The sequence below is a fragment of the Diplotaxodon limnothrissa genome, linkage group LG20, assembly GCF_057381915.1.
Source record: "Diplotaxodon limnothrissa isolate DT_005_m linkage group LG20, D_limnothrissa_male_GT1.1, whole genome shotgun sequence".
NCBI classification, from domain to species: domain Eukaryota; kingdom Metazoa; phylum Chordata; class Actinopteri; order Cichliformes; family Cichlidae; genus Diplotaxodon; species Diplotaxodon limnothrissa.
Window position 1 is genome coordinate 4,069,935 of NC_140615.1, and position 24,691 is coordinate 4,094,625.

General features: G+C 40.8%; 2 protein-coding genes across 3 annotated transcripts; both read left to right on the forward strand.

The window, feature by feature from the left end:
- Window positions 1-2,047: 2,047 nt before the first annotated feature.
- Window positions 2,048-5,899, forward strand: tmem9 (transmembrane protein 9). The gene is made up of 5 exons (XM_085344585.1): window positions 2,048-2,417; window positions 3,724-3,815; window positions 3,952-4,060; window positions 4,289-4,420; window positions 4,525-5,899. Exons 1-5 carry the CDS (start codon window positions 2,325-2,327, stop codon window positions 4,666-4,668), a joined length of 570 nt encoding a protein of 189 aa, XP_085200711.1. The 5' UTR covers window positions 2,048-2,324; the 3' UTR covers window positions 4,669-5,899.
- Window positions 5,900-6,661: 762 nt separating this feature from the next.
- On the forward strand, window positions 6,662-24,626 carry LOC146610296 (dihydropyridine-sensitive L-type skeletal muscle calcium channel subunit alpha-1-like). Of its 2 annotated transcripts, XM_085343918.1 has the most exons (45): window positions 6,663-7,124; window positions 8,456-8,561; window positions 10,466-10,605; window positions 10,731-10,864; window positions 11,033-11,185; window positions 11,263-11,468; window positions 11,556-11,659; window positions 11,745-11,890; window positions 11,977-12,058; window positions 12,133-12,293; window positions 12,387-12,612; window positions 12,707-12,914; window positions 13,285-13,405; window positions 13,520-13,634; window positions 13,721-13,808; window positions 13,933-14,002; window positions 14,303-14,435; window positions 14,541-14,670; window positions 14,758-14,817; window positions 15,023-15,129; window positions 15,255-15,342; window positions 16,151-16,258; window positions 16,370-16,422; window positions 16,502-16,648; window positions 16,827-17,028; window positions 17,148-17,306; window positions 18,313-18,423; window positions 18,510-18,593; window positions 19,170-19,214; window positions 19,706-19,732; window positions 19,826-19,951; window positions 20,053-20,118; window positions 20,223-20,314; window positions 20,395-20,554; window positions 20,649-20,776; window positions 20,876-20,972; window positions 21,054-21,156; window positions 21,253-21,354; window positions 21,450-21,583; window positions 21,719-21,844; window positions 22,091-22,302; window positions 22,382-22,446; window positions 22,667-22,713; window positions 22,792-22,866; window positions 23,089-24,624. In XM_085343918.1, exons 1-45 carry the CDS (start codon window positions 6,940-6,942, stop codon window positions 23,389-23,391), a joined length of 5,535 nt encoding a protein of 1,844 aa, XP_085200044.1. In that variant the 5' UTR covers window positions 6,663-6,939; the 3' UTR covers window positions 23,392-24,624. The 2 variants fall into 2 exon arrangements, with proteins under 2 accessions (XP_085200043.1, XP_085200044.1); XM_085343917.1 differs by having other exon boundaries at window positions 6,662-7,124; window positions 21,054-21,354; window positions 23,089-24,626.
- Window positions 24,627-24,691: the final 65 nt, after the last annotated feature.

The following is a 24,691-nucleotide window of genomic DNA, read 5'->3' on the forward strand; positions in this document are numbered from 1 at the left end:
CTTAAAAAGTCTGAACTGATAATGAGACCTGGCACTAGGCTCTGGTCAGTGTCATTTATGCTGTAATTGGCCTGGGGATTAAAGGGCAGCCATGCATCAGAGAAGATGAGAACTAAGTGGCTTACAATGACAGAAGTGAGAGAATGAAATATATTATAGACAGCTCGCACAAATCACCATCTAAAGCGTTTATTAGTCCAATTATGACGGAGATCATTACACGAATGAAGAAGTACATGCATGAGTTCATGAAGTAATCAATTGAGGAATCAATTAAAAACCAAAACACACTTAAAGCATTCAGAACTAACTTGCCAAGTGTGTCAACAGCAAAAGGTCATTGACAGCATAAAAGACATCACCAGCCTAATATTGTCTGGGTGAAAGGTTTTCTCCACATAATCCGACCAGTTCTTGTCTTTTCATAAAACTAAACCTGCTCACTGTAAATAAAAATAAAACAGCAAAATTTAAATTTCTGACAAACATAAATGCCCGTGAAATATCACCTGTTAACTCCCACCCAAGAAAACAGCATCGTGGTTGGCATCTTTCAGTAAAAGAGTGGAAATCTTTTTTAATGTGTTGTTTTTTAAAGGAAGAATTTGAAAATAAGTAATTTGTACAGCATGAAAAAATGAGTACAAATATGGATTTCAGGGATTTCTTCTGTTGTCTGTGTATTTGTTTCACATGATTAAGTCTCCCATCACTCATATTTTTTAGGCGTACAAATAGCTCAACAACAACCTTGTAGGCAGACATAAACTGACTGAGTTCACGTCCTTTGTGAGACTGAAATCCCAGCACTCCAAATCTCCAAACTATATATAGAATAAACAAGTTCTTGGCAGCATTGCAGCTGATTTAAGTGGTTGAATCACAGGTCACACGAACGACAGTGTTTACACACAGACGGCGCTCTGTTGTTCACGCTGATATCGTAGCTTATTAGAGAAACAACCACGGTCTCGATTGATCTATATGACCGAAAGCTCAAGAGGTTCAGGCTGAATTTGTGAGTCATTGATTTCTGTGGCTTATTAAAGGTATGAGTAGCTTACTATACAGAGAGATGTGAAAGCAGGATTACCAGGAAATAGGGGTATTGATTGGGTCAAGAAGCTAAGACTCATATTTCAAATTCCAAAATGGAAACTGGATTTGACTCAAGAGCAGTGTTGAGTGAAACAATATAAAGCATCCTTGATTATTCTGGTCATTAAAAAAAAGATTAATAAAGGCTGCTTCATGTATATTATACATATGATTGCTATTTGGAATTATGCATCATTGATATATCTAATTTTTAGACACATTAATATTTAAGCATTATTTTAATGTTGTAAGTGGTCAAAATGTAAACATTTCATAGCTGAATTGCTTATTCTATCATCTGCAGTTCTGGAAATACCTACAGGCAGGTTAGAATTACCAGAGAACCTAACTCCATGCATGTCTTTGGACTGTGGGTGGAAGCTTAAGTACCCGGACAGATCCCCTCGCAAAGGCCACTCAAAAAGGCTCCAGACTGGATTCAAACCCAGGACCTTCTCGCTGTGTGGGGGCCGAACTAACCAAACTAAAACAAAACAAACAAACAAAAAGCCACAGAAAACCCTCTGTTTCTCCAAAATATGCTGCATCTTCTTTTTCTTTCTGGTAGCTTCCATCATATTCAATAAAATGTGCAAAGCTTGTGACTTTTTGGTAACTTTCTTTGATGGGTATGACATCAGACAGGCTGACCTTTTTCCTTTTTCTGTCTATAATTAAAAAAAAGTCTTCCCTTCATATGCAACTAGTAAAAGCCAGACTTTAGAAAAGCGCATGTCCTGCAGAACCAGTCAAAATGTGAGACACTGTCTAAAGATATGTGTGCGTTTGTATGTGGGGGTAAAATGCTGTGCAGTCCCACATAAAGAGGGACAGTAAGTGATTATAATGTAACCTGCTTGATAAATATGCATTTATTTTATTGTACTTCTTATCTTGTCCAGAAGGTGGCGCCGTCTCTGCGTCTTTGCTGTCGGATTGTTTTCTTCATGTGTGACGAGTCCGGAATAAGGAAGGACAAAATTCATTTGGCGATCTTTGCTCTAAACAAAGTGAGAGCACACTTTCAACCTGAATGCAACGCAGAAACAGACGTTTTCCTCACTCTCACAGCGGAAGTTACCGCGTTGCGAGCTTTGTTTCTTCAGTTTTTACGACATTTCGTGTCGTGGATTTCCTGCCTTGCAGTGCTAGCTAGCTGCTATATTTTGACAGAGCCTTGCTGCTGATCCTTCAGTCGTCGTGCCAGTTGTTTTGCCTTTGGGGAAATGTCGTGTGGTTGGGGAAGATCCTGGATGTTTGCTGCAGCCGCAGTGGTGACCGTGTTTCTGCTGGATGTTGTCGTTTTTGCTCGAGCTAAGGTAAAAGACCTGCTGGTACACAGAGGATCTGTGTTTGTGGATTAAATGTCATCAAGTATCGCTTTGTTTATGGGAAGATGTTCAGTAAACTGTGCTCAGTTTTATTCAGTGAAATATAAAGATTGTATAGTTAAATAACGAAATGTAAAATAATAGTTCAAGGGCGATATTGTCAGCACAATTATGCAATTACATCTACTTAAACAATACCTGTTTATGTTAGTCTTACATTATTTTATCTAAATAATGATTATCTTGATTAAAGTTTTTGTCAGAATTTTCCCAAGTGCTTTTTTAACTAAACAACATAAGAATTTTCTTTAGAGACTATAAATCAGTTTTATTTGCGCACAGAAAAACATTATTAGGGTAAATATTATTATAATATAATATTATCTCTCTGAAAGATTTCAAAGACTCTGGAAAGAAAACTCGTGAGAGATGTGTCTAAATACCCCTGAACCACTGCCAGGACACTCGTGAATTTCTTAGCCAAGTTGGGAATTGTAGTCTTAAAGAAGACAATCAACTAGAAGTAGGAATACACTGCGAGGTTGCAGACTAACACAAACTCCAGTTCTGCAGAAGAGACGCCTTCAAAGCAGACTGAAGTCTGCCAAGGTCAACCTGGAGAATGAGTGTGCATAGAAAGTGAGTCCTTTGGTCAGATGAGACAAAAGGGAAAAGGTGTACAACTCACTGGGAATCTCATTAAGGTAGAAGGTATCATAAAAGATGGATACGTGAAGTGTTTGAAAGAAAACATCAAGCAGTCAGCAGCAAAACTGGGTCTGGGTTATGCTTTATTTTTCAACACGATAATCACCCAAAACATGCGTCACTCCTGTGAAGAGCTGCCTCCAAAACACCACCGAATTTGGAGGCGTTTGAGAAATTGTCCTGGGATCACTCAGGAGGTGTGTGTGAGACTCGTTGGAAACTGCAAAAGTATAGTATCGTAGGCTAATAATTTTGGCTCTGGTATTTTTTGGCTAATGTGAAATAATTTTGTTTCTGTGCCCAAATTAAAATTAAGTAAAAGAAAAGAAAAGCTGTGTTTTTAAACTTCTTGCACTGTCAAACAGCACTTAAATGCTCCAAAAGATAAAGTTTTCATAGAGGATCTCAACATTTTGTCCTTATCTGTGTGTTTGTGCCATTTGACTTAGAATAACTTGAGTATATGTCAGAGTGTTTGTTTGTATAACTGCTTGTGTTAATAACAGAGAGACGTCTGAAGTGGTGCTGTGGGGGAAAGATGGGCTGAATCTGGGCCACTTTTACAAAAGTTCCTTAATTCTTGCAGAGCTTTGAGGATGTCCGCTGCAAATGCATCTGTCCGCCCTACAGAAACATTACCGGTCACATCTATAACAGAAATTTCTCCCAGAAAGATTGGTAAGAAGAATATTTTTATTTAGACTTTCATGGATTTTTAAAGAAAAGGCGTTACTCTTTCACTGCGCTAGTGTTTTTAGGGGTTTTCTTTCTCTTAGCTCAGTAGAAATGACAAACGTTTTCATGTTTTTCACAGCAACTGCCTGCATGTAGTGGAGCCCATGCCTGTTCCTGGCCATGATGTGGAAGCCTACTGTCTGCTTTGTGAGTGCAAGTATGAAGAACGAAGCAGCAACACAATTAAGGTACAACTGACTTTCTCTTGGATATGACGACATATCTTCCTCAGCTTTGATTCCCAAGCAAAGCGGGTTCATTGTGATTGTTTGTCATACAAGATGAGTCGTTGAAAATCTTGCAAAGCCTTTCTAGTTTATTGTTTGTTTGTTTTTTTTTTAAAGAAAAGATTTGTAAGAATAGTTTGCAAAGCTTATATGTTGGATTCAATGAGTTACTCTTGCTAAATATCGCAGGTGACCATCATCATTTACCTGTCAGTCGTGGGCGCCTTGCTGCTCTACATGCTCTTCCTGCTACTGGTTGATCCTCTTATCCGCAAGCATGACCCGTACACCCAGCCGCTGCACAATGAGGAAGACTCTGAGGTAACCATTCAAGAAGACAGCATCCAAGCACACTCCAGTGTATTTATTTGGGTTCTGTGGAGTTTAAAGTTCTTGATTTCAAACTGTCTCTGGTTTGTGTTCAGGAGATGCGTCCGCAGGCAGAGAGCAGCAGCCAGGCCAGAGGAAACACGGTGCTGGAGCGGGTTGAGGGAGCACAGCAGCGCTGGAAAAAGCAGGTCCAGGAGCAGCGCAAAACGGTCTTTGACCGCCACAAGTTGTTAAGTTAAACCTTAAGGCTGACCTTAACGCCAAGTTTAGAGTGCGTAACCTTCCTGGGCCGTCTGCTATTACACCAGTGGCACTGTCACAAAACCTCTTGTCATTGCTGTGCACCGCATCTGCCGAATTAATATTTAAACATTACACATCTACTACGACAATGTTTAAACTTGGTTTATTTACTAGATGTAAAAACTTGAGATGGGCAAAGCTGCAGTTTAAAGAAAACTGATGCTTGAAGCACTGCTGAAGACCTAAAGTCATCTCAGCAAATCCTTTCAGCAAATTGCACATCAGTGCAGCTTTGAATGTCTTAATAAAATAATAACTTTTCCCATTTTGCACTGGCTGTCAAAAGCATTTCAGCTTATTGTGTGTTAATATTTATAATTGTTTTTCCTTCAAGCATAATTTATGATGTGATCTCAGAATAAGCTAACTTAATTAGGACTGCTCTGTCTATACAGTTGCAATGCTGTTGCTATTGTTTTGGCACTAATTATTTATTGGTATTTAAATCTGGATGAATTTAATGTATGATTGTTGATTTTGGACTTTGTATACTCACATCTGAGCAGCGCCCCACTCTGTGCCTTTTCTCTCTTTGTGTGGGAGATCGTGTTTCTCCCAACTTTACAGCTTTCTAAAAATAACAGACGGAAAGGTCAACTAAGAAATTTCACCCATTGTTAACTAGTGCTTGCATTTGTATTAATTTTATTCTTACATTTTCTGACTGAACCCAGCACCATAGCCATGTGTGGGGTTTTTTTGTTTGTTTTTTTTGTTGTTGTTTTTTCTGCAGCACAATTTGACGTAACACTCTTTTCATGCAAAGAGAGAAAAAGAAAAGGAGGCATTTATCAGAGTTTTAAAGGGACTCTCAGAAAAATCACAGGAGAATGCATTAAACCACTAAAGCTGATGATAATGTGGCAGAATCCAGATGCTTCGTGGCTTCAGGGCCTTGTGTGCATCATTATCTGTCAGTGAATTCCTGCTCGCATCCTATTACTGAAGCTCCCAGTTGGGAAATTATTAGTACAGCAAAAACAGGCACACTGGTTTGCATTACTGTACCTCATACACAGTATGATCTACTGAAGTTTATTGGTTTCTAATTTATCTTTTTAATTGATTTTTGATTAGTTGATTTGTAATTACTGTTTAATATCCCTTCTGTCAATGTATTATATGCATCTCTGGCCTAAGTGTGCTATAGAACCATATGTTTAGCTTGATGTGAAATAATAAAGGAAAATTCCTCAAAAAAAGGTTTTGGAATTTCTTTCTCCTGCAGTTACTTTTCTCCTTTCATATCTGCTGTTCCTGTTAATGGCGCTAGAGGGCGACAAAGTACACAGTAAGTGCGCGTTCTTGCACTGGTCTGTGGTGCTTGAAGATTGCTCACATGTTGAGTGGTTTTCAGCTGCTGGGAAAACAGTCACCTGTGGCATGTTTAAGACATTTTGCCAGTTTGAAAAGGTGTTTTGAAATGTGTAACTACAAACGTCCTGGTTTGGGAATTACACGTTTTGAAACAGCACTGCTTCTACCGACTGTTTTAAGGGTTGGTGATTGGTGGGCTGGTTGACTTTCATTTAAATTGTTTGGTTATGAACATTAACACTAAATAATTTGGTCACAGTGAATGTTACCGAGTATTGTGAGGCGCTTACAGCGGTTAGGGTGGGCTTACGGATACCTATTGTTCATTATTCCTTTAAATACCAGCCTTCAGTTATTATTTAGAAATGCCAAAAAGCTGCATTATAGTGGGGTTTTTTTTAATAACTACAAGTCTGTGTACTACTTATGAATCCTAAATACGAGGTTGACATTAAAGTAAAACACACACACACACATATATACACATACACAAACAAAATCACACAAAGACACACAGTCGTCGTCGTCCCCCCCCCCCCTCACTCTACCCTTATAATCATCCCCAAGCATGGCCTGCTGGTGGTTCATAATCTAAATTTAAACTATACCAAGGCCAACTGCTCCTCCAGTCACTCTGGGCTCCTGCTGTTTTTCCTGGACGCGGTGGGCTTATTTTGTCAGAGGCCCTCAGCCAGGCAGAGAGGCCTGTGGCTCTGCCCGGGTGAGATCGACAAAGGAGCGAGGAGGAGGAGAAGAAAGAGGGTGCCAGGGGGAGCCTGAGGAGGATCTGCTTTCACAAAGGGGAGACATACTGGACCTGAGTTTGGGATTTTACAATAAACGTTAACTTTCACAGGAATTTGGAGCCTGTCTAAGGTGAAAGCATCAAGATGGCGTCCAACACAGAAGCGGCCAAGCCGGTCATCATGAATGAAGAGGAGCTGAAGAGGAAGCAGAGGGAGAAGCTTAAGAAACTACAGGCCACTGGAGGAAACCCTCGACCCGCGAGATCTCTCTTCTTGCTCAACCTCAAAAATCCCTTCCGCAAGGCCTGCATCAACATAGTGGAGTGGAAGTATCCTTTAGATCTTTCAGTCATTACACACACGCCTCAGACAACTGTGTGTATTTTAGCAGAGATTTCAGTTTAAATATTTCTTTGAAATTCAAGGATATCAAGGCATTAATACAGTCAGCGCAGCATGGAGCGCCGTTTTAAAAATACTGACAGCAGGGCAGGGAATTAATAGCCTTGTTCACCTGTGGTCAGCATGCTCAAGCCAGGTCTCTTTCAAATGTGTGATGAGATGATCCCTGAAGTGTTAAGACTTTTGTAATGTTTCTGATCTGTATCAAAGTCAAGTTTGCAGCCTGTGGAGTTTCACCTGCTGTTAATCTGAGATCAGCTGACAAAAGCAAGGTAGTCTCATTCAACTCGCTCCTTTTTTTTTAAATGTCCAAGTAGTCATTTCAGCGTCCAAGTAGGAGAAGATGAAAGAGCACAAAGCAGGCTTTTGATAGAATGTGGCCCCTCTAGGGAATTTTCTGCTTTTAGCCTCATGTCCATTCCTGGATCCAGACTGGAATGAGTTGATCATACCAATCCAGTGATAGGAACCTCTTGTTCACAGCGTTTAAACGCAGATACACAGACTTTGAGTTTAACAGTGACCTCATTTTAAAACGTGATGATGTGTAAAGATCTGTTCTATTTGACATTTCATTCTGGTATGTTGGACCACGTCATGAGTCATTCCTCCGGCACAGTTTAATCACAATGGTATGTGGTTTGGTAACACAGGGCTTAGGTGCTGTATACAGAGCCAAATTATGGAAAATTACTAAAAGTCTGAAGGCCAAAAACAAAACTGTCCTCATACATGGATCACAAAATTTAAAGAGCCGCTTTTTTCTTTATTTCTTTCCTGGTTAACAGTCTGTGTTCAAATGGTTTGGTCATATTCTTGGGCTCTGCAGCTGTCCTGTGGCATCACACTGAGACATGGTGCTGACCTGGCAGGGGAATTCTCACACAGAGCCCCCTAAGGGTGAGAATGAAGCAGCACAGCAGGCAAGATTGCATTAAAGTGGAACACTTTTCTGGCTACCCGGGGGGGCTGTTTCAGGGATGATGTTTCAGGCAGCATTTAAAGGCACTAGTCAGTGCCTGCAGAGCTGATGCAGAGCTGGATCCCTTACACTGAATCACAAACGTAAAATAACTTAGTCAGATAAATAAACTGACCTTTTTATTCTTGTGAAAGTTTAAGTCACCCTCCCACTCTCACCCACTAACATCGTAAGATGCTAAACATAAGACAATAGACCTTTGTGGATATTTGGGGGGGCAAAATGGGATTTTTGTTGCTGTTTGTTGTTGTCATGATCCTGAGCATCCCCTTCCAGAACCTTTGAGATCATCATCTTATTGACCATTTTTGCAAACTGCATCGCGTTGGCTGTGTTCCTACCCATGCCTGAAGAAGACACCAACAACACCAACTTAAATTTGGTAAATAAACATTGAGCCTTTTTTTGTTGCATGTCACATGACTGTATGAGAAGTCACTGCGGTGAATGATGACTATATCGGTATTTCATTTTCAGAATATTCATAATACATAAAAGAATTGAAACACTAAATTAATCTCATGTTTTTGGGTTCATGAAGGCTCAGTTTTACCATCACTAGTAGATGACTGTGCAGCTCTGATCAGCAAGTGAGTGTAGTAATATTAATTTACTACAGCTTTGAATCAGTGACAAGCTGTGGGATGCCAGACGCCATTTGAATGTGTCCAGAAACAACTCGGTTCTTTATTTGGAGCGCCATCTGTGTCTGCATCTGAGTCATCGAGTGTCTCGTTCTGAAGTGTAAAAAAGCTGGTGGCACGATGCTGATGTGTGTACAGAAAAATATTATTTTTCAGCTTCATAGGTGTGTGTTTTAAAGCTGTGAAACTGTTGGTAGTGTATTACAGGTCACAGACTTTACAACCCAAAGACAAACAAGGTGCGCATGTGAGCAAAAGATATATCTGATCTTGCACCGTGCATACATGTGGCCAGTGCTTATTGGATGTGTCCTATTGACACCAATGTTATGATAAATAGATCACTTTTTCTTAGAGGTTTGGCATTTAGCACAAATGTCAGCCATCACCAGCCATCGGTTACTTTCCTACATTAAGTCAATAATACTCCACACATATCTCTGGGTTAAAGTTCATGTCAGTCTTTGTGATTTATAGCCATTTTACTTTTATTAGGAACCCAAATCTCACCTGATCTCTTCATTGGCCCTCTTCCTAAATCCTCCTTAGTTCTTACGGTGCCATTCCTCAGAGGTGAAAATGTAAGAAGAGATGGACCAACCCCCTCTTTTACTGTTAGAAGTAGGTCAGCCTACATGCCGCCACTCCACTGATGCAGGTGATACAGGAGAATCCGCCAATGTTGCCTCGTGTAACCACAGCCACGTATTCCAATAATATGATAGCTTGTAATGTTGATGCGCAGTAGCCTAGCAGGGCAGCTTTCCTTGGTGAATTCGTTTTACTTGGGGTAACACTGAGTAAAAGTCTATAAATGTGTGTACACTTGTTAATGGATGCAGGGTCGGTGATTAGGTATGTGGGGACCAGTGTTTGCTGGTTCAGCTAGAGATTATTGAGCTGATTTAGGGAAATAAACTGCACATACCTCAAATGAATTCTCTATTTCTGATTGTTAGCACTGGAAGTAGGACTGGGTTCCTACTGGATTCTTGAAACTTTATCATACTGCTGTCATATTAAGAGCCTTTTGTTCTACAACATTTATATTCAGATCCATATATAACCACGTCTAGTCTGAGGAAAAATCCCTGTTCTGTGTTCCTGCCCTGTGTCAACACTGATAATAAAAGCACAGAGATGGGGACAATTTGCAGATGATGCTTTCATTCAGCCACTCACATTTTATCTGTCTCCTGCAAACAGTCTGCTTCATCTTCGTCTCACTTGCTACATGGTGTCAAAATGTTTCATCATTCACTCTGCGGGCACTGAGCCGTCCCTCTGTTCAACCTTCTGGAGGTTATGTTTAATCTGCATCAGAATGAACAAACTGGAAACAAAAGATAATGAGCTGCGACAATGCCAGCAACAGTTTTGCTGATCTTTTTTATGCTGTTCTTCCTAGCATATGTTTCACAAGTCTGCCCAAGAAGAGAAAGAATTAAGCCTTTGCTGACCTCCAGTGGCTTTACTCATCTTTCTGCACTTGTGTGCTGCTCAGACAGCATCAAAACCAAGCTCTTCCTTCACATGTCATGTTGCTCTTTAAAATATTTAATCAATCATTTAATGCTTTATTAGAGAATATTATGTGAGAGTGAAAGTTTTTTTTGTTCTCATTTTGTTCCCGTTGCTGCAGGAAAGTCTGGAGTATATCTTCCTGGTCATCTTCACGTTGGAGTGCTTCTTGAAGATAGTAGCGTATGGGTTTGTGTTCCATGAAGGGGCCTATTTACGAAACTGCTGGAACATATTGGACTTTGTCATCGTCTTCATGGGGTAAGAGGATGTCTTAGCTGCAGGTAGACAGCTTATTTGTTAAGAATGTAATATATATTAAAATGTGATATACATAAACAATGTACCGGCTATGGCACTTACGGCTGTCTCATCTTTTCCTGCAGTCTCTTTACCTTATTTATGGATACCGTAAACATGGTGTCAGGTGTGCCAAAGGAGAAGGGTGGGGGCTTTGATATGAAAGCACTGAGAGCTTTCAGAGTACTGCGGCCTCTACGCCTCGTTTCTGGAGTCCCCAGTAAGAACCAATCCACACCTGCTACAGAGAGATGCTGATTCTAGATTATACACATTAAATTCATCTGATACACTGAACATTAGAGTATATGGGCATGTATTATGAGTCTGTAACAGTACCAAGTTCTTATGGTTCTGTAACAAACTGGGTTTATTTGTTCACTTGCAGGCCTACAGGTGGTGATGAACTCCATCCTTAAAGCGATGCTGCCTCTTCTACACATTGCTCTGCTCGTCTTCTTACTGGTCACTATCTATGCCATCATGGGGCTGGAGCTCTTTAAGTGCAAAATGCATAAGACCTGCTATTACAAAGGCACAAGTATGTTTAAAAGAACACTGAGTGAGACTTACTTGCACCTGGGTCTTTACATTAAGCTGTTAAAACTTGCCCCACAGATATCTACGCCACAGCAGAGGGTGAACTGCCTGCCCCCTGTGCTCAGGCTGGTAATGGACGCCGCTGCATCATCAATGGCACGGAATGTCGGCCCGACTGGGAAGGTCCCAACAACGGGATCACCCACTTTGATAACATTGGCTTTGCCATGCTGACAGTATACCAGTGTATCACCATGGAAAGCTGGACCAAAGTGCTCTACTGGGTCAGTGGCTGAATATTGTCTCAAATTCAGTGTGCAGTTTGCAGCCAAATAAAATTCACTGATTTTGACTGACACCCTGGGTTTTAGGTGAATGATGCCATAGGGAATGAATGGCCCTGGCTCTATTTTGTTCCTCTAATTCTGCTGGGCTCATTTTTCGTGCTCAATCTGGTTCTGGGTGTGCTCAGTGGGTAAGATTACCCTCCTTCCATAAATCTAACATTTTCACGTAAACAGAGAAATAATAGAATAACGTGTGTTTGCTGTTCCACACAGAGAGTTTACCAAAGAGCGAGAAAAGGCCAGGTCACGTGGAGAGTTCCAGAAGTTACGAGAGCGTCAGCAACTGGATGAAGACCTCCACGGCTACATGGAGTGGATCACTCACGCTGAAGTCCTGGATGCTGATAGAGAAGGAAAAGGTGCGCTCTAGAAAAGAAAAGAAAAAAACCTCTGAACATTTGTCAACAAAGAAAATCTCGGATTATAGCTGCTTTTTTCTTATCAGGACTCCTGCCTTTGACCAGTGGAGATTCAGACACAGACAGTCTGTATGACCTGGAGGGCAAGAGTCGAATAATCTATTACTAGTGAGTTTCCCACTGTGAAAATTTCTGCTGGCATTCAATATGAAACAGTAAGTTAGAGTTGTTTTTGTGCTTAGCCGCCTGGCTCGGCGTTGGAACCGTTTCTTCAGGATGAAGTGCCTGGTGTACGTGAAAACCAGGGCGTTTTATTGGGTGGTGATGTTCCTGGTCTTCCTCAACACTCTGACCATAGCCACAGAGTACCACCACCAGCCTGAAAGCCTGACTTCCTTTCAAGGTTGATCATTTACATATATATTTTAATAAACAATAGTTTTGCGTATATTCCAGTTACTTATTCATTTGTCCATCTCTTCCATCATCTCAACAGATGTGGCTAGCCGGGTGCTGCTGGTGCTGTTTGTCATTGAGATGTTTGTGAAGATGTATGCTCTGGGACCCAGGGCATATTTCATGTCTCTATTTAACCGTTTTGACTTCTTTGTGGTACTATGTGGTATCCTGGAGATGATCATGCTGTCTGCAGGTGCTGTGGCTCCCCTGGGTTTCTCTGTACTCAGGTGTATCCGCCTGCTGAGGATCCTCAAAGTCACAAAGTAAGCCGAGATCGCGTAAAATATCCCCGTAGTATCAGTATAAGCTATTATAGCGTAACCCGTTGCCATTTACCACCTCTCGTTTGTGTTTCAGGTACTGGAAGTCACTCAGTAATCTTGTGGCCTCTCTCCTTAACTCCATTCGCTCCATTGCCTCGCTCCTTCTTCTTCTTTTCCTCTTCATTGTCATTTTCTCACTCCTGGGCATGCAGGTTTTTGGAGGGAAGTTTAACTTCTCTGACCACAGAGCCAGGCGCAGCAACTTTGACAACTTCCCTCAGGCCTTGATCAGTGTGTTTCAGGTGAGACCAGGCACTCGTTTCGTAGGCTCTTCTTTAAACTTTTAAATACGAGAAGCACTCAGAAAGCTCAAACCTCAGAGGCAGTACAATTTCAAGGATAATTTTAAAGATCAAAGGCATTTTATGATAGTTTGACTTTATCTGACATTGAAGAAGAGGTCAAAGATCCAAAGTAATGTGATATTTGGAATCACCACATATCATTCCCTATATGCCTCGGATGTAATGACTGATTTGAGTTGTTAAAACAGATTTTTGCATTCAGTAGTTTAAATGAAGCTCATTTCACATTTGATTTCCAGTCCTATCCATTCATGCATAACAATAAGTCATCATTTTTCTGCTTTTTAAACTCTTAACCGTTTCTCAGATCCTCACAGGAGAGGACTGGACATCCATCATGTACAATGGAATCATGGCCTATGGAGGGCCTGTCATTCCTGGCATCCTGGTCTCCATCTACTTCATTGTTCTCTTTGTCTGTGGAAACTGTATCCTTCTCATACGCTCACACTATTATTTTGTTTTTTGCTTTTTTTAAACTATGCATGGAGATAATGTTAACATTCATGGTTCATTTCTTTTCCTGAGCTCTTTGCAAACAGATATCCTCCTCAACGTCTTCCTCGCTATCGCCGTCGACAACCTCGCAGAGGCTGAGAGTTTGACTTCAGCTCAGAAAGAAAAGGCAGAGGAGAAGTTGAGGAAGAAGCTACTAAGGTGAAAGGGGAAAAAAAGCAAAACCAAAGGTTTAAGCCAGCTGAGATAATCTGCTCGATCGAATTATTTTCCTTCTTGCCGTACAGGGCGAAAATGCCTGAGAAGACTGATGAGGAGAGAGAGAAGATAACTAAGCAGAGGGCCAAGATAGAAGGCATGCCCACCACAGCCAAGGTTACTGTTGTTTCTGGCTTCATGTCACTTCGTTACTCTTGAAATGTATGTAATTTGGCAGCATGAGTATCTAGAAGAAATTAACATCCTTGTTTTTCTTTTCTTTCTTTCTTTTTTTTTTTAGCTCAAAATTGATGAATTTGAGTCTAATGTCAATGAAGTGAAAGATCCATTTCCACCTGCTGATTTCCCAGGTAATACAAGAAAATAATTTGAACCTTTCTCAGCGGTGTAATTGTAGCAGAAGGAGGTCACTAACTGCAAGAATTTGTAATCCTTGCACCAGCTGTTTATCAAGGCTGCTGTCTTGGCTGTGTTACAGTATAAGTATAGTAACCTGTCATCACAGTTAGACTCAGCTAATTCCCCGTGTTGTGTTTATAGCACACTCCCCTGGTGACTACCATATGAAGCCTACAGCATCATTACGGGTCTTTGCTTCAGGCTTTCATTTGAATACCTCCAGTAATCTGAGCCTTTTCTATCTATTGTAGGTGATGATGAGGAGGAAGAGCCTGAAATCCCTATCAGCCCCCGGCCCCGACCAATGGCGGATCTGCAGCTGAAGGAAGAAGCAGTTCCGTTACCTGAAGCTAGCTCCTTTTTCATTTTTGGCCCTCAGAACAAGTAGGAAACAGACCATCATCCAGCTCAACACCAACCTGAAAACGATATCATATCATAATAAATGCTGCAAACATTTACCTGTGCCTGTGTGTTTTTACAATCTAGGTTCCGTAAATTATGCTACAAGATCATCAATGCTTCGTCCTTCACCAACTTAATCCTCCTCTTCATCCTGCTCTCCTCCATCTCATTAGCAGCTGAGGACCCCATTGATCCCAAGTCCCCCAGAAACCAGGTAAAAGCCAGGTGTAGGTGATCCAACTGAACAATTTCTGTTGGATGAAGGCAAAATGTGACTGTTTTTTCTGTGTGCTTCTTTCAGATCTTGGCCTATGCTGATATTGTCTTCACATCTGTGTTCACCATTGAGATTGTACTGAAGGTAGATTTAACAGTGTAACAGTAGTAAAGAGCATTACTGATGGATCCAGCTCTAATGTCATGCTATATTACATTATTGATTAACCAGCTAGTTTGTTATAATTTGTCTGAGACTGAAGTTTAGAGGAGTTTTCTTGTTGTACTGAAGGTCAACCACTTAAAAAAAGAGTCTCTATTCAACTGTTCTCTGTTTATTTCACTGACAGATGACGGTGTATGGAGCGTTCATGCACAAAGGCTCGTTCTGTCGTAACTCTTTCAATATTCTGGATCTGATTGTGGTCGGAGTGTCTCTTCTGTCTATGGGAATGGAGTGAGTTTTCATGATGCTCAAGTTAAATGAAAAGATCACCATTGTTATTTTATGCTTAAATCATACTAGTTTCTTAGATATGAATTTAAAGGCTGCTTTCTGCCATGTGTTCTTGTTGTGCGCAGATCCAGTGCCATCTCCGTCGTGAAGATTCTCAGGGTGTTGAGGGTGCTGAGGCCTCTCAGAGCTATCAACAGAGCCAAAGGATTAAAGGTAAAACACACGCACAGTTTGCTTGAGAGCTGTGAGCCTGAGTGAGAGTCCTCAGAGAGACTCTTAAGGAAAAGTCAAATAAGTGGAAAGTTGCCTGATACCCATAAAAACTGCCGTATTAAGTTTAGCAACTACAATTGTAAAAAGGTCAGGGGTTGGCAGCATTTTTTTAAGTGAGCCACATTGACTTATCCTTCTGAGACTCTCAGTACTCAAATGGGGACAATACATTTAGATTTTTCATACTTCGTTAACTAATCATAAGTAGCAGGGGAAAATAAAAATGCATCCCAAACAAGAGCTAGATAAGTTAAGCAGAACACCCAAATCCACCCAAATGCTATACCTTTCCAACTAAATTCACCTCACCAATGGTTTAAATGCAACGCTGCATTGGTATCTGAAAAAACAGTGCAAAATTGAGTGCATTGAAATTGAGTTAAGACCCACTCCATTCAGTCCCCTTCATTTCATTGTATAAGGCCACCTCCCATTGGGTTTGGGGAGATAATTTTCCTTTTCTTTGTAGGTCATATTAAGACAGTTTGCTGGCTTTGGGGTCATATTTTCCCCAGGTGTGAGTTAGGTAGTTTCGTCTAGTGGTCCAACCTTCACCTGCAAAGTAACTAGTAATTTTCTCCAAAGGGAATCAATAAATGTAAGAGAATATAAGGGTAAAGTAAGAGAAAATGACCGGATATTTTCAGATAGATATGGATTTTAAGTGATCAATTAACATCATGTCTTTCACTTGTATGTCTAGAGTTCTCCTCAGTGTTTATTGGATTTTGTTTGTCTTATATGACAGCACGTGGTCCAGTGTGTATTTGTGGCCATCAAAACAATTGGTAACATCGTCCTGGTCACCCTGCTGCTGAATTTCATGTTTGCCTGCATAGGAGTCCAACTCTTTAAGGTAATTTTTAAATTCTGAACTAAAGCTGGGTGGCCTAAGATACCATAGAGGTGATAAGTCAAAACTGCTCTTTGGTAAATATAACTGCTGAATTGTGTCACTTCCTTTCAGGGTAAATTCTACAGCTGCACAGATGTGTCCAAAGTGACTGAGGAGGAATGCCAGTAAGGAAACTAACATCTTATCGCAGATTTCATTCCACCATCATCTATTTGAACTAATGTTCCTTGTGTCTGCTCTCAGAGGTTTCTACTTGAAGCATATGGAGAATTCCCTGCAAGACACAGTAGTGGCTAAGAGAGAATGGCTTAACAATGACTTTAACTTTGACAACGTGCTCAATGGAATTCTGGCTCTGTTCACCGTTTCCACATTCGAGGGCTGGCCAAAGTAAGCACACAATCTGTTCTGGTTTGATCAGCTGCATTTGTGATAAGCTTGACTGAGTGAGGAGTTAGGTGGAAAGTGACAAACGAGTATTTCCATTGACTGGAAATACTGTAAGTCATTGATTTGACCATATCTCAGTTCACTGATTTATTCATTTTTCATCCGCATTTGTTTGCAGACTCTTATACAAAGCCATAGATTCAGCTGAAGAAGACATGGGTCCAGTCTTCAACAACCGTGTCGACGTGTCCATCTTCTTCATTATCTACATCATCATCATAGCCTTCTTCATGATGAACATCTTTGTGGGCTTTGTCATAGTCACCTTCCAGCAGCAGGGTGAGCAGGAGTATAAGAACTGTGAGCTGGACAAGAACCAGGTACACTGAGATGAGGCCAAGGACAGTACTACTGGTAGTCTAATTATTCAAAATAAAAACATGTTGCAACTCTTTTTTTTTCCTTTAATGTGTCTGTTGTCTGTTCGTTGTCTCTTCAGCGCCAGTGCGTGCAGTACGCTCTGAAGGCTCGTCCTCTGAAGTGCTACATACCCAAAAACCCGTACCAGTACAGGGTCTGGTACATTGTCACCTCCTGCTACTTTGAGTACCTCATGTTCTTTCTGATTATGCTGAACACTTTGTGTCTTGGGATGCAGGTATGTACATTTTGTTGCCTAATATATATTAATGGTCCTCATAGAAAATACTAAATGTCATTACTGAGTATCTTCAGTCTGGGACCGAGATGAATCTGAGAGATCCTGATTTATATGCTTTAGCAGAACATCTCTGGCTCCTTGCAGGAGCTGATGACACTGACAGACATTTTTCTGAGCAGATGTAGGGGGGGGGCTGTTTGTGCTTCTGTCACCCTTCATTATGTCACATGTTTTATGCTCTAAATAACTATAGGCCTAACAAAGAGGCTTCTGCACCTAATGATACCCACAGACTCTGAATAAGCTAAAAGTCCCAAACATAAAATTAACATTGAGGTCATGTCATCATGCATGAATCTTTACTGATTATTCATAGATAATTGCACCAACAACATGTACACTGCAGTGCACAGCTTGTGCACAGACACCTCTGCAGGATACCCACCTCAGTTTCCTTTTAGGTTAAACATAGTTACTTTGATAGCGTGCATTAGAGAAAAAATTATTTTCCCCTGGCAAACACAGGAGCTCGTCAGTGGCTGTGTCCATTATTTATGATGGAGTCTGTTGTTAATTACGGCCCTCGGAAATTCAATATGAACTGAGAGGTTCCAGACTATTTTTAATAGTTTGTCTGGTGACCAAGTAACAGTATTTTGTGTACTCTTCCCAAACCATGAGGGTTGTTTACGTGAGCATTCCCTATAATTCTTTGACAATTCATCCCACCATGATGTGCATGTGAGGTGCTTGTTAATATATATATTTTTTTTAAAAAGGTTTGTAAAGCAGCAGAGAATGGGATGTGTAGCAGACCTAATTATAAAAATGTCAGTGTGGGCCTGATTTATGTGTTGTAAATGTAATCTTATTTGAGTAGTTTAAGCATCAGTCCTATTACTAAATAGTTGACTGTTTAGTAATCGGACTGATGAATGTGGATTTGTATTTGGTTAGTGCTAAAATATTTAAATATATTTGTTTTGTTCCCTCTTTAAAACAGCACTGTAATCAGTCGGACCACGTCACAAAGCTGTCAGACATTCTCAACTTAATCTTCACGGTGCTCTTCACTGTGGAGATGATTCTTAAGCTCATGGCTTTCAAAGCACGGGTAAACGCTCTAACGATTATTGTCTGGATTCTTATCCACCCACTCCCACTGCCTAATGTGTCAGTATGCTTCACCTGTCTGTGCAGGGTTACTTTGGAGACCCGTGGAATGTGTTTGACTTCATTATTGTTATTGGTAGCGTTGTTGACGTCATCCTGAGTGAAGTTGATGTGAGTACATATAAGATTTACGTACATGCATATTTTATATCATTATTAAAGAACACCATTATGAAGTGAAACTGCTTTGTTTGCTATATTAAGACATTTTTAGTGCGATATGATTTAGAATGACCACATGTATTTATTTAGTAATCTTACCCAGAAGCATATAATTGTGGCCCAACAGCTGATTGGCACCAGGAGAACTAGTTCACAGGACATGGTCAGTACTGTTGTCGTCCTTTCCCACCTTATCCCATCCATCTCCCCGTCCTCGGTGCCTTGTGCAGCCTGGGATGCATTTCCATCACAAAAACCACCATGTGACATCTTGTGCGAGCACTTAAAAAGAGCACAATATCAAATAAGAATTCAGTTTTATTTTAGGTGGTAATGCTACTCGTGCTGCTTAGTGTTTCCTCTTGGTGATCACAGTTTTTATTTTTCAGTCATGGTTGCACTGCAATGCCAGACTTTTTCCATCCACGAGCACAAGCTTGCAGCAGTTTCACTTTTGTTGAATCAAAGCCCATCAATCCCTCTGCCACCCATGCACCTCACTACTCATCTGTCTATCCTCTACAGAGTGCCCTGGCCGATAGTGGAGGACTGTACTGTCTCCATGGCTGTGTAAATATCTGATCTCCACTGCTGCATGTGCTCTGCTGTGTGAGCACGCCACTAAAGTATCGCACTAATGTAACAGACCGTGTGTTGCTTAACCTTCTGGTTAAACCTTTCTGTTTACACTGTCTGCATCATCTTACATAGCGAATATAAAACAAATCTCAAGGGCGTGGCAATATTATGTTGCAGTATGGCTCGTACTGTTTTTTATAAACACGGCTATGTCTCAAGACTATGTACTATATTGGTAGGAAGTATTAATCATTGCTTGACTGCAAAAACAAAGTTAATATGTCCAAAATAAAGCGTGTGTAGCTTGTCTATTTTGCATGAGTTACAAGCGGCTTTGATCTGAAAGATTTGTAACTCATCAAAAGTGGAAAATGACTCTAATATTAACCCTATTTTGAAGTCATATTTGAATAATATTTAACATTATATTAAATGCAACACATACCGCTGCAACCTCTCACTTCTTCCTCTGCTTTGTTCAGGAGACGAATCCAATGCAAGTAATTGCGGTAAGCCTGAACTCTTCAGACATTTAAAACCAGTCATGTTTTTGTTTTTTACTTGAGGTTTCATTTCATGAAATTCCTTCTTTGTGTCCAAAGGCCTCTGAAAATGCTTCTGTTTCCATCACTTTCTTCCGACTCTTCCGTGTTATGCGTCTGGTCAAACTGCTGAACCGTTCGGAGGGCATCCGTAACCTGCTGTGGACCTTCATCAAATCTTTCCAGGTCATCATTGAAATCGTTGTCGTCGTGACTTTTTTATTTCAAATTTCCATTGCGCTTCCCAGTGATGACTTTTTAATAATGTCATTGTTTTCTGCCTACAGGCTCTGCCTCATGTAGCTCTGCTCATCGTGATGCTCTTCTTTATCTACTCTGTCGTTGGGATGCAGGTACAGAATTCAAACTGCAAAAAAAATGTCACTGGTTACACTTTGCTATTTTTTGTTATTGATGATTGACGCTGAATTTTAAATGGCATTGTTTCAACCTTTAGATCTTTGGAAAGATAGCATTAGTGGATGGTACTCAAGTCAACCGCAACAACAACTTCCAGACATTCCCTCAGGCTGTTCTGATGTTATTCCGGTGAGACCAGGTTCTGGACTTCAATTGTGTTTTGAACACAAAACATCATTTCATTGTTTGGTTTATGTTTACATATCCAGATGTGCTACTGGAGAGGGTTGGCAAGAGGTCATGATGGCGTCAATGTATGGAAAAAAGTGTGACCCCAAGTCTGACTTCCTGCCAGGAGAAGAGTACACCTGTGGGTCCAATTTTGCTGTCTTTTACTTCCTCAGCTTCTACTGTCTCTGTGCCTTCTTGGTGAGAATTCAACATTTTTCTTTATCTATTATATATATTCATATTATAGGGATGATATATGAAACAAACAATATTTATTTATTGCCTATTCTAGATCCTCAACTTGTTCGTAGCTGTAATTATGGACAATTTTGACTATCTGACCCGTGATTGGTCTCTGCTTGGTCCACACCATCTGGATGAGTTTAAGAAGATCTGGGCTGAATATGATCCCGAAGCTACGTGAGTGTGAAATCTCATTTCTTAACTCATTTCTTTTCAAATAAGCCTTGGGATGCTGTTTAATTGGGTATTACTCGCGATGTTCCTCTGATCTAACAGGGGGAGAATCAAACATCTGGATGTGGTGACGCTGCTGCGAAGTATTCAGCCTCCTCTGGGCTTTGGCAAATTCTGTCCTCACCGGGCTGCATGCAAGGTACAGAAAGGCCTAAAGTAGCACTGTGTGGGGCTTGCAAGTATGCAGGAGCCCATATTAAAGTTTTCCTGCTTTTTGTAGCGCTTGGTCGGTATGAACATGCCTCTCAACAGTGATGGCACGGTCACCTTTAATGCCACGCTTTTCGCTCTGGTCAGGACTGCACTCAAAATTAAAACAGAAGGTACGGTATACATGTTTTATGCAACATACATGTTTCCTTCAGCCTCATCTGCTACTACTGTAACAACGAGCCATTATCTTGAATCGTTCCTAACAGGTGACTTTGAGCAGGCCAATGAGGAGCTGAGAGCCATTATAAAGCAGATCTGGAAGCGCACCAGCATGAAACTGTTAGACCAGGTCATTCCTCCTATTGGAGGTGAGGCAGTAGTATATGTCATGTTTCACATTTACAAAATAATCCAGCGTCTCTGAACACAGAGCGCACTGTGATTATGTTATGTCTGGTTATAGATGATGAGGTGACTGTGGGGAAATTCTACGCGACCTTCCTTTTGCAAGACCATTTGCGCAAGTTCATCAAGCGTCAAGAGGAGTATTACGGCTACCGTCCAACTAAGAAGAGTGCCTCAGGTCCAGAGATCCAGGTGAGCTGGGGTTTTCCTTTTCCGCTTACAGTGCAAGTAAATGTACTCTATACTGTAAATCAGCGTACTCAGCTTTATCTCTCGGTGATATGTTCCTCTGTCCTTCATTTATCCACATTCTCCATGTTTTTCTAGGCGGGGTTGAGGAGTATAGAGGAAGAAGCAGCTCCAGAAATGCACAGAGCCATTTCAGGAGACCTGCAGAATGAAGAAGAGATGGAAAGAGCCATGGAGGAGGCAGGAGAAGAGGCCATTTATCAGGTGCAAAACAACGTCGGCAACGATACGGTGCATTCGTATTCCCATTCTGCAGCACCTTTGTTATGGCCTCCTTTATTTGTTTTATTAATAAAAAAATCTTTAGTGGATGGAGACTTTTTTTTGGCTTTTCATCCATTAGAAACCTTTCTGAAAAGCAGTCAGATGACATCAACATTTCGTTAAACCTGCCTTTACGTTGTTGCATACTATTTCATTATTAATATGTATCTTGCTTTGTATTTGCAGCGTTCACACCACCTGTTTGGTAACCAGGTAGAGTCGTTCTCCACTGAGCCGGCTAACACTCAGTCCCAACAGGTGACCAACATGCGGCCACTCAGTTTCTCTGAAAGCCAGCCCGAGTCCCCACCAAGCTCAGCCTCAGCCTTGGTGTCTGGTACAGAATTTTTCCCCACAGCTCCACCAAAGAGCAACACTAACAACAACGCCTTTGCAGAGTGAGTACCAAAGTGCTCTCCTGATCAGTATGATGGCGTACCAGTGCCGTTATGAGTGATCATTTTTGTTCCCTCTCAGATTTTCATTTGAAAGAGAAAGGACTCCGGATGAGTTTTACAATCCTTGTGAGGATGAGGAGGCAGGTATGGCACAAGCAAGAGATGATATGCTGCATATGTTAAATCGAAACCACAGAAGAAGTCCAATCAAAGATGAAGGTCTTTGATAAGACTTTTTAATGTGGCCATGGAAAATTCTGGACGGATAATAACTCCAAATTAATAAACTGAGACATGAGCCATAGGAATGCTTCGTAATTGCTTATTTATATATTCATTAATGTAATTATTTTACCTCTTTCAGCCAGCAGACATGCCTGGAACTTCACAGTGAGAACAGGCAGAACACAGGTAATATTTTATTGAAGGTTGACTCATCCAACAACAGATTATGCAGGCGATATATGAATACTTACCTTCTCTATGCAGTTCCCTTATGACCCTAACTATGGTGACAGTCAGAGTCAGAGTTCACACACTGCAGCCGACCACCTCGTCCAAGAGGTAGGTGTCAAAGTGGCTGATCAGGTCTTCTTTTCTACTCTAATTAAATGCCACGTCTAACATCTGCTGTCAGGTTTGTCAGAGATGGGTTACGTTAAAGCTAGTTCTGGACTGAATTAACCTGTACAATAACTGAAAGGATTTAACATAACACAATGGTTATTAATACACTAAAAATAATACTGTACGCGAGCACAAACCTGAATGTTGTTGTTTCTTTAGGCTCTAGAGAAGAGTGGACTGGTCTCCCTGGCCAGGGACCCGGGCTTCGTCTCATTAACAAAGAAAGAGATGGCTGAAGCCATGCACATCTCAGTATCTGACATGGAGGGTGTGGCTCAGGGCATCCTCAAAGAACGCTCCAGCAGCATGACCCCCGTTAAAAAGAGGCGTCCCATCCCTGTCCCTTCTCCTGCCCCAGCAGTGGTAACAGGCCGGCCAGATCCAGCTGTGAGGAGAAAGAAACGTCCGATTCCCACGGTTCCCTCCGCACAGGGACCGTCTGAAACCGACTCCGGAGTGTAGGGACTGTCACCTGGATTTTACATGGTTATCATGACAGTTTTGTATTTTTAGTGTGTGACTCCAACTCACATCACTTTACCAAGCTTGTTGCTTCTTTGAAAATCTGTAACAGTCAGGATGGCTCAATGCCTGCAGACAGTTGGAAGGTTTCATGTTTTGGTTGAAACATTAACTGAGAAGTAACAATATATCTACTAATGAAACATCTAATACTTCAGATTTGACGAATTAATAAAAACACTGTACTTGTCTCAGAGTAAATGGATTGATGCACTTCTTTCTTTGTAGTGTTTGTTGAGGTTATCCATTCCATAGCCTTTGGGACAGCCACGTCAGTGAGCCGCGTGTCTTACTAATGAGGAATGAGGAAAGTCGGAAAGTGACCTGTGGTGGAAATGTCACTCAGTGAATTCATACAGAAGGTAACTTTACTGCATCTTTACTGTGATGCAGTTCAAACAAGACAATGGCACAGGACTCCACTAGGGGGAACCAGTGGTTTCTTTGCATTCAGGCCCCAAAATATTGAAGCATCTTAAAGAGGCTCTGGTGCTAACAGTGCAAGATGAAGGTTGTGAAGCAGTGTCCTCTGATCTATTAGGATTTCACTGTGTTGTAATCTGTTAGTCTCGAACGAGATTTCTTTTGCTCACAAATGTTGTTATATGAACCATGAAAGGAAACTGTGGTCAATCTAATGGAATTATTAACTACTGATCAAGCTATAATAAGTATTTTATGAATTTCAAACACAAACTGAAGCAGTTGAGCGGTGCCTGCAGTTTTTACGTCACTCTAACGCTTCACACATAAATTTGTGATGAATAAGTGTTGGGAGAAATTTAGTAAAGATTTATCAGCATACCTGGGGTATGGTTGATTTAGCTTGATATGTCACTGAAACTTGTCGTTTTATTCATAACTGTGTGGATAGGATTGTTGCATTGTTTCATGTTTGTGCTTAACATCAGGTATCGACAGGACTGTTTTGTTTCATACATTATCCTCTGACCTGCTGTCATGCATACTTATTGTTTAAAATTATGGAGATACTAGTAGTTTGAGTTATCCTCCCATCATAATTCTAAAGTTCTAAATCTGTCCCACTAAGGGTTGGTTTTACTTTGGTATGTTCACCATTGGCAAAAAAAATAAATCATCCAAAAAATGTACTTTGAGGTTTTATTTAATGACTGATGTCTGACAACGAAATGATAAGTGTTCAAATAATCAAAACTAATGAGAGAAATATACTTGTGCAACGAGTTAATGCAGACACAGGCTTTATTGAGAAGCAAAG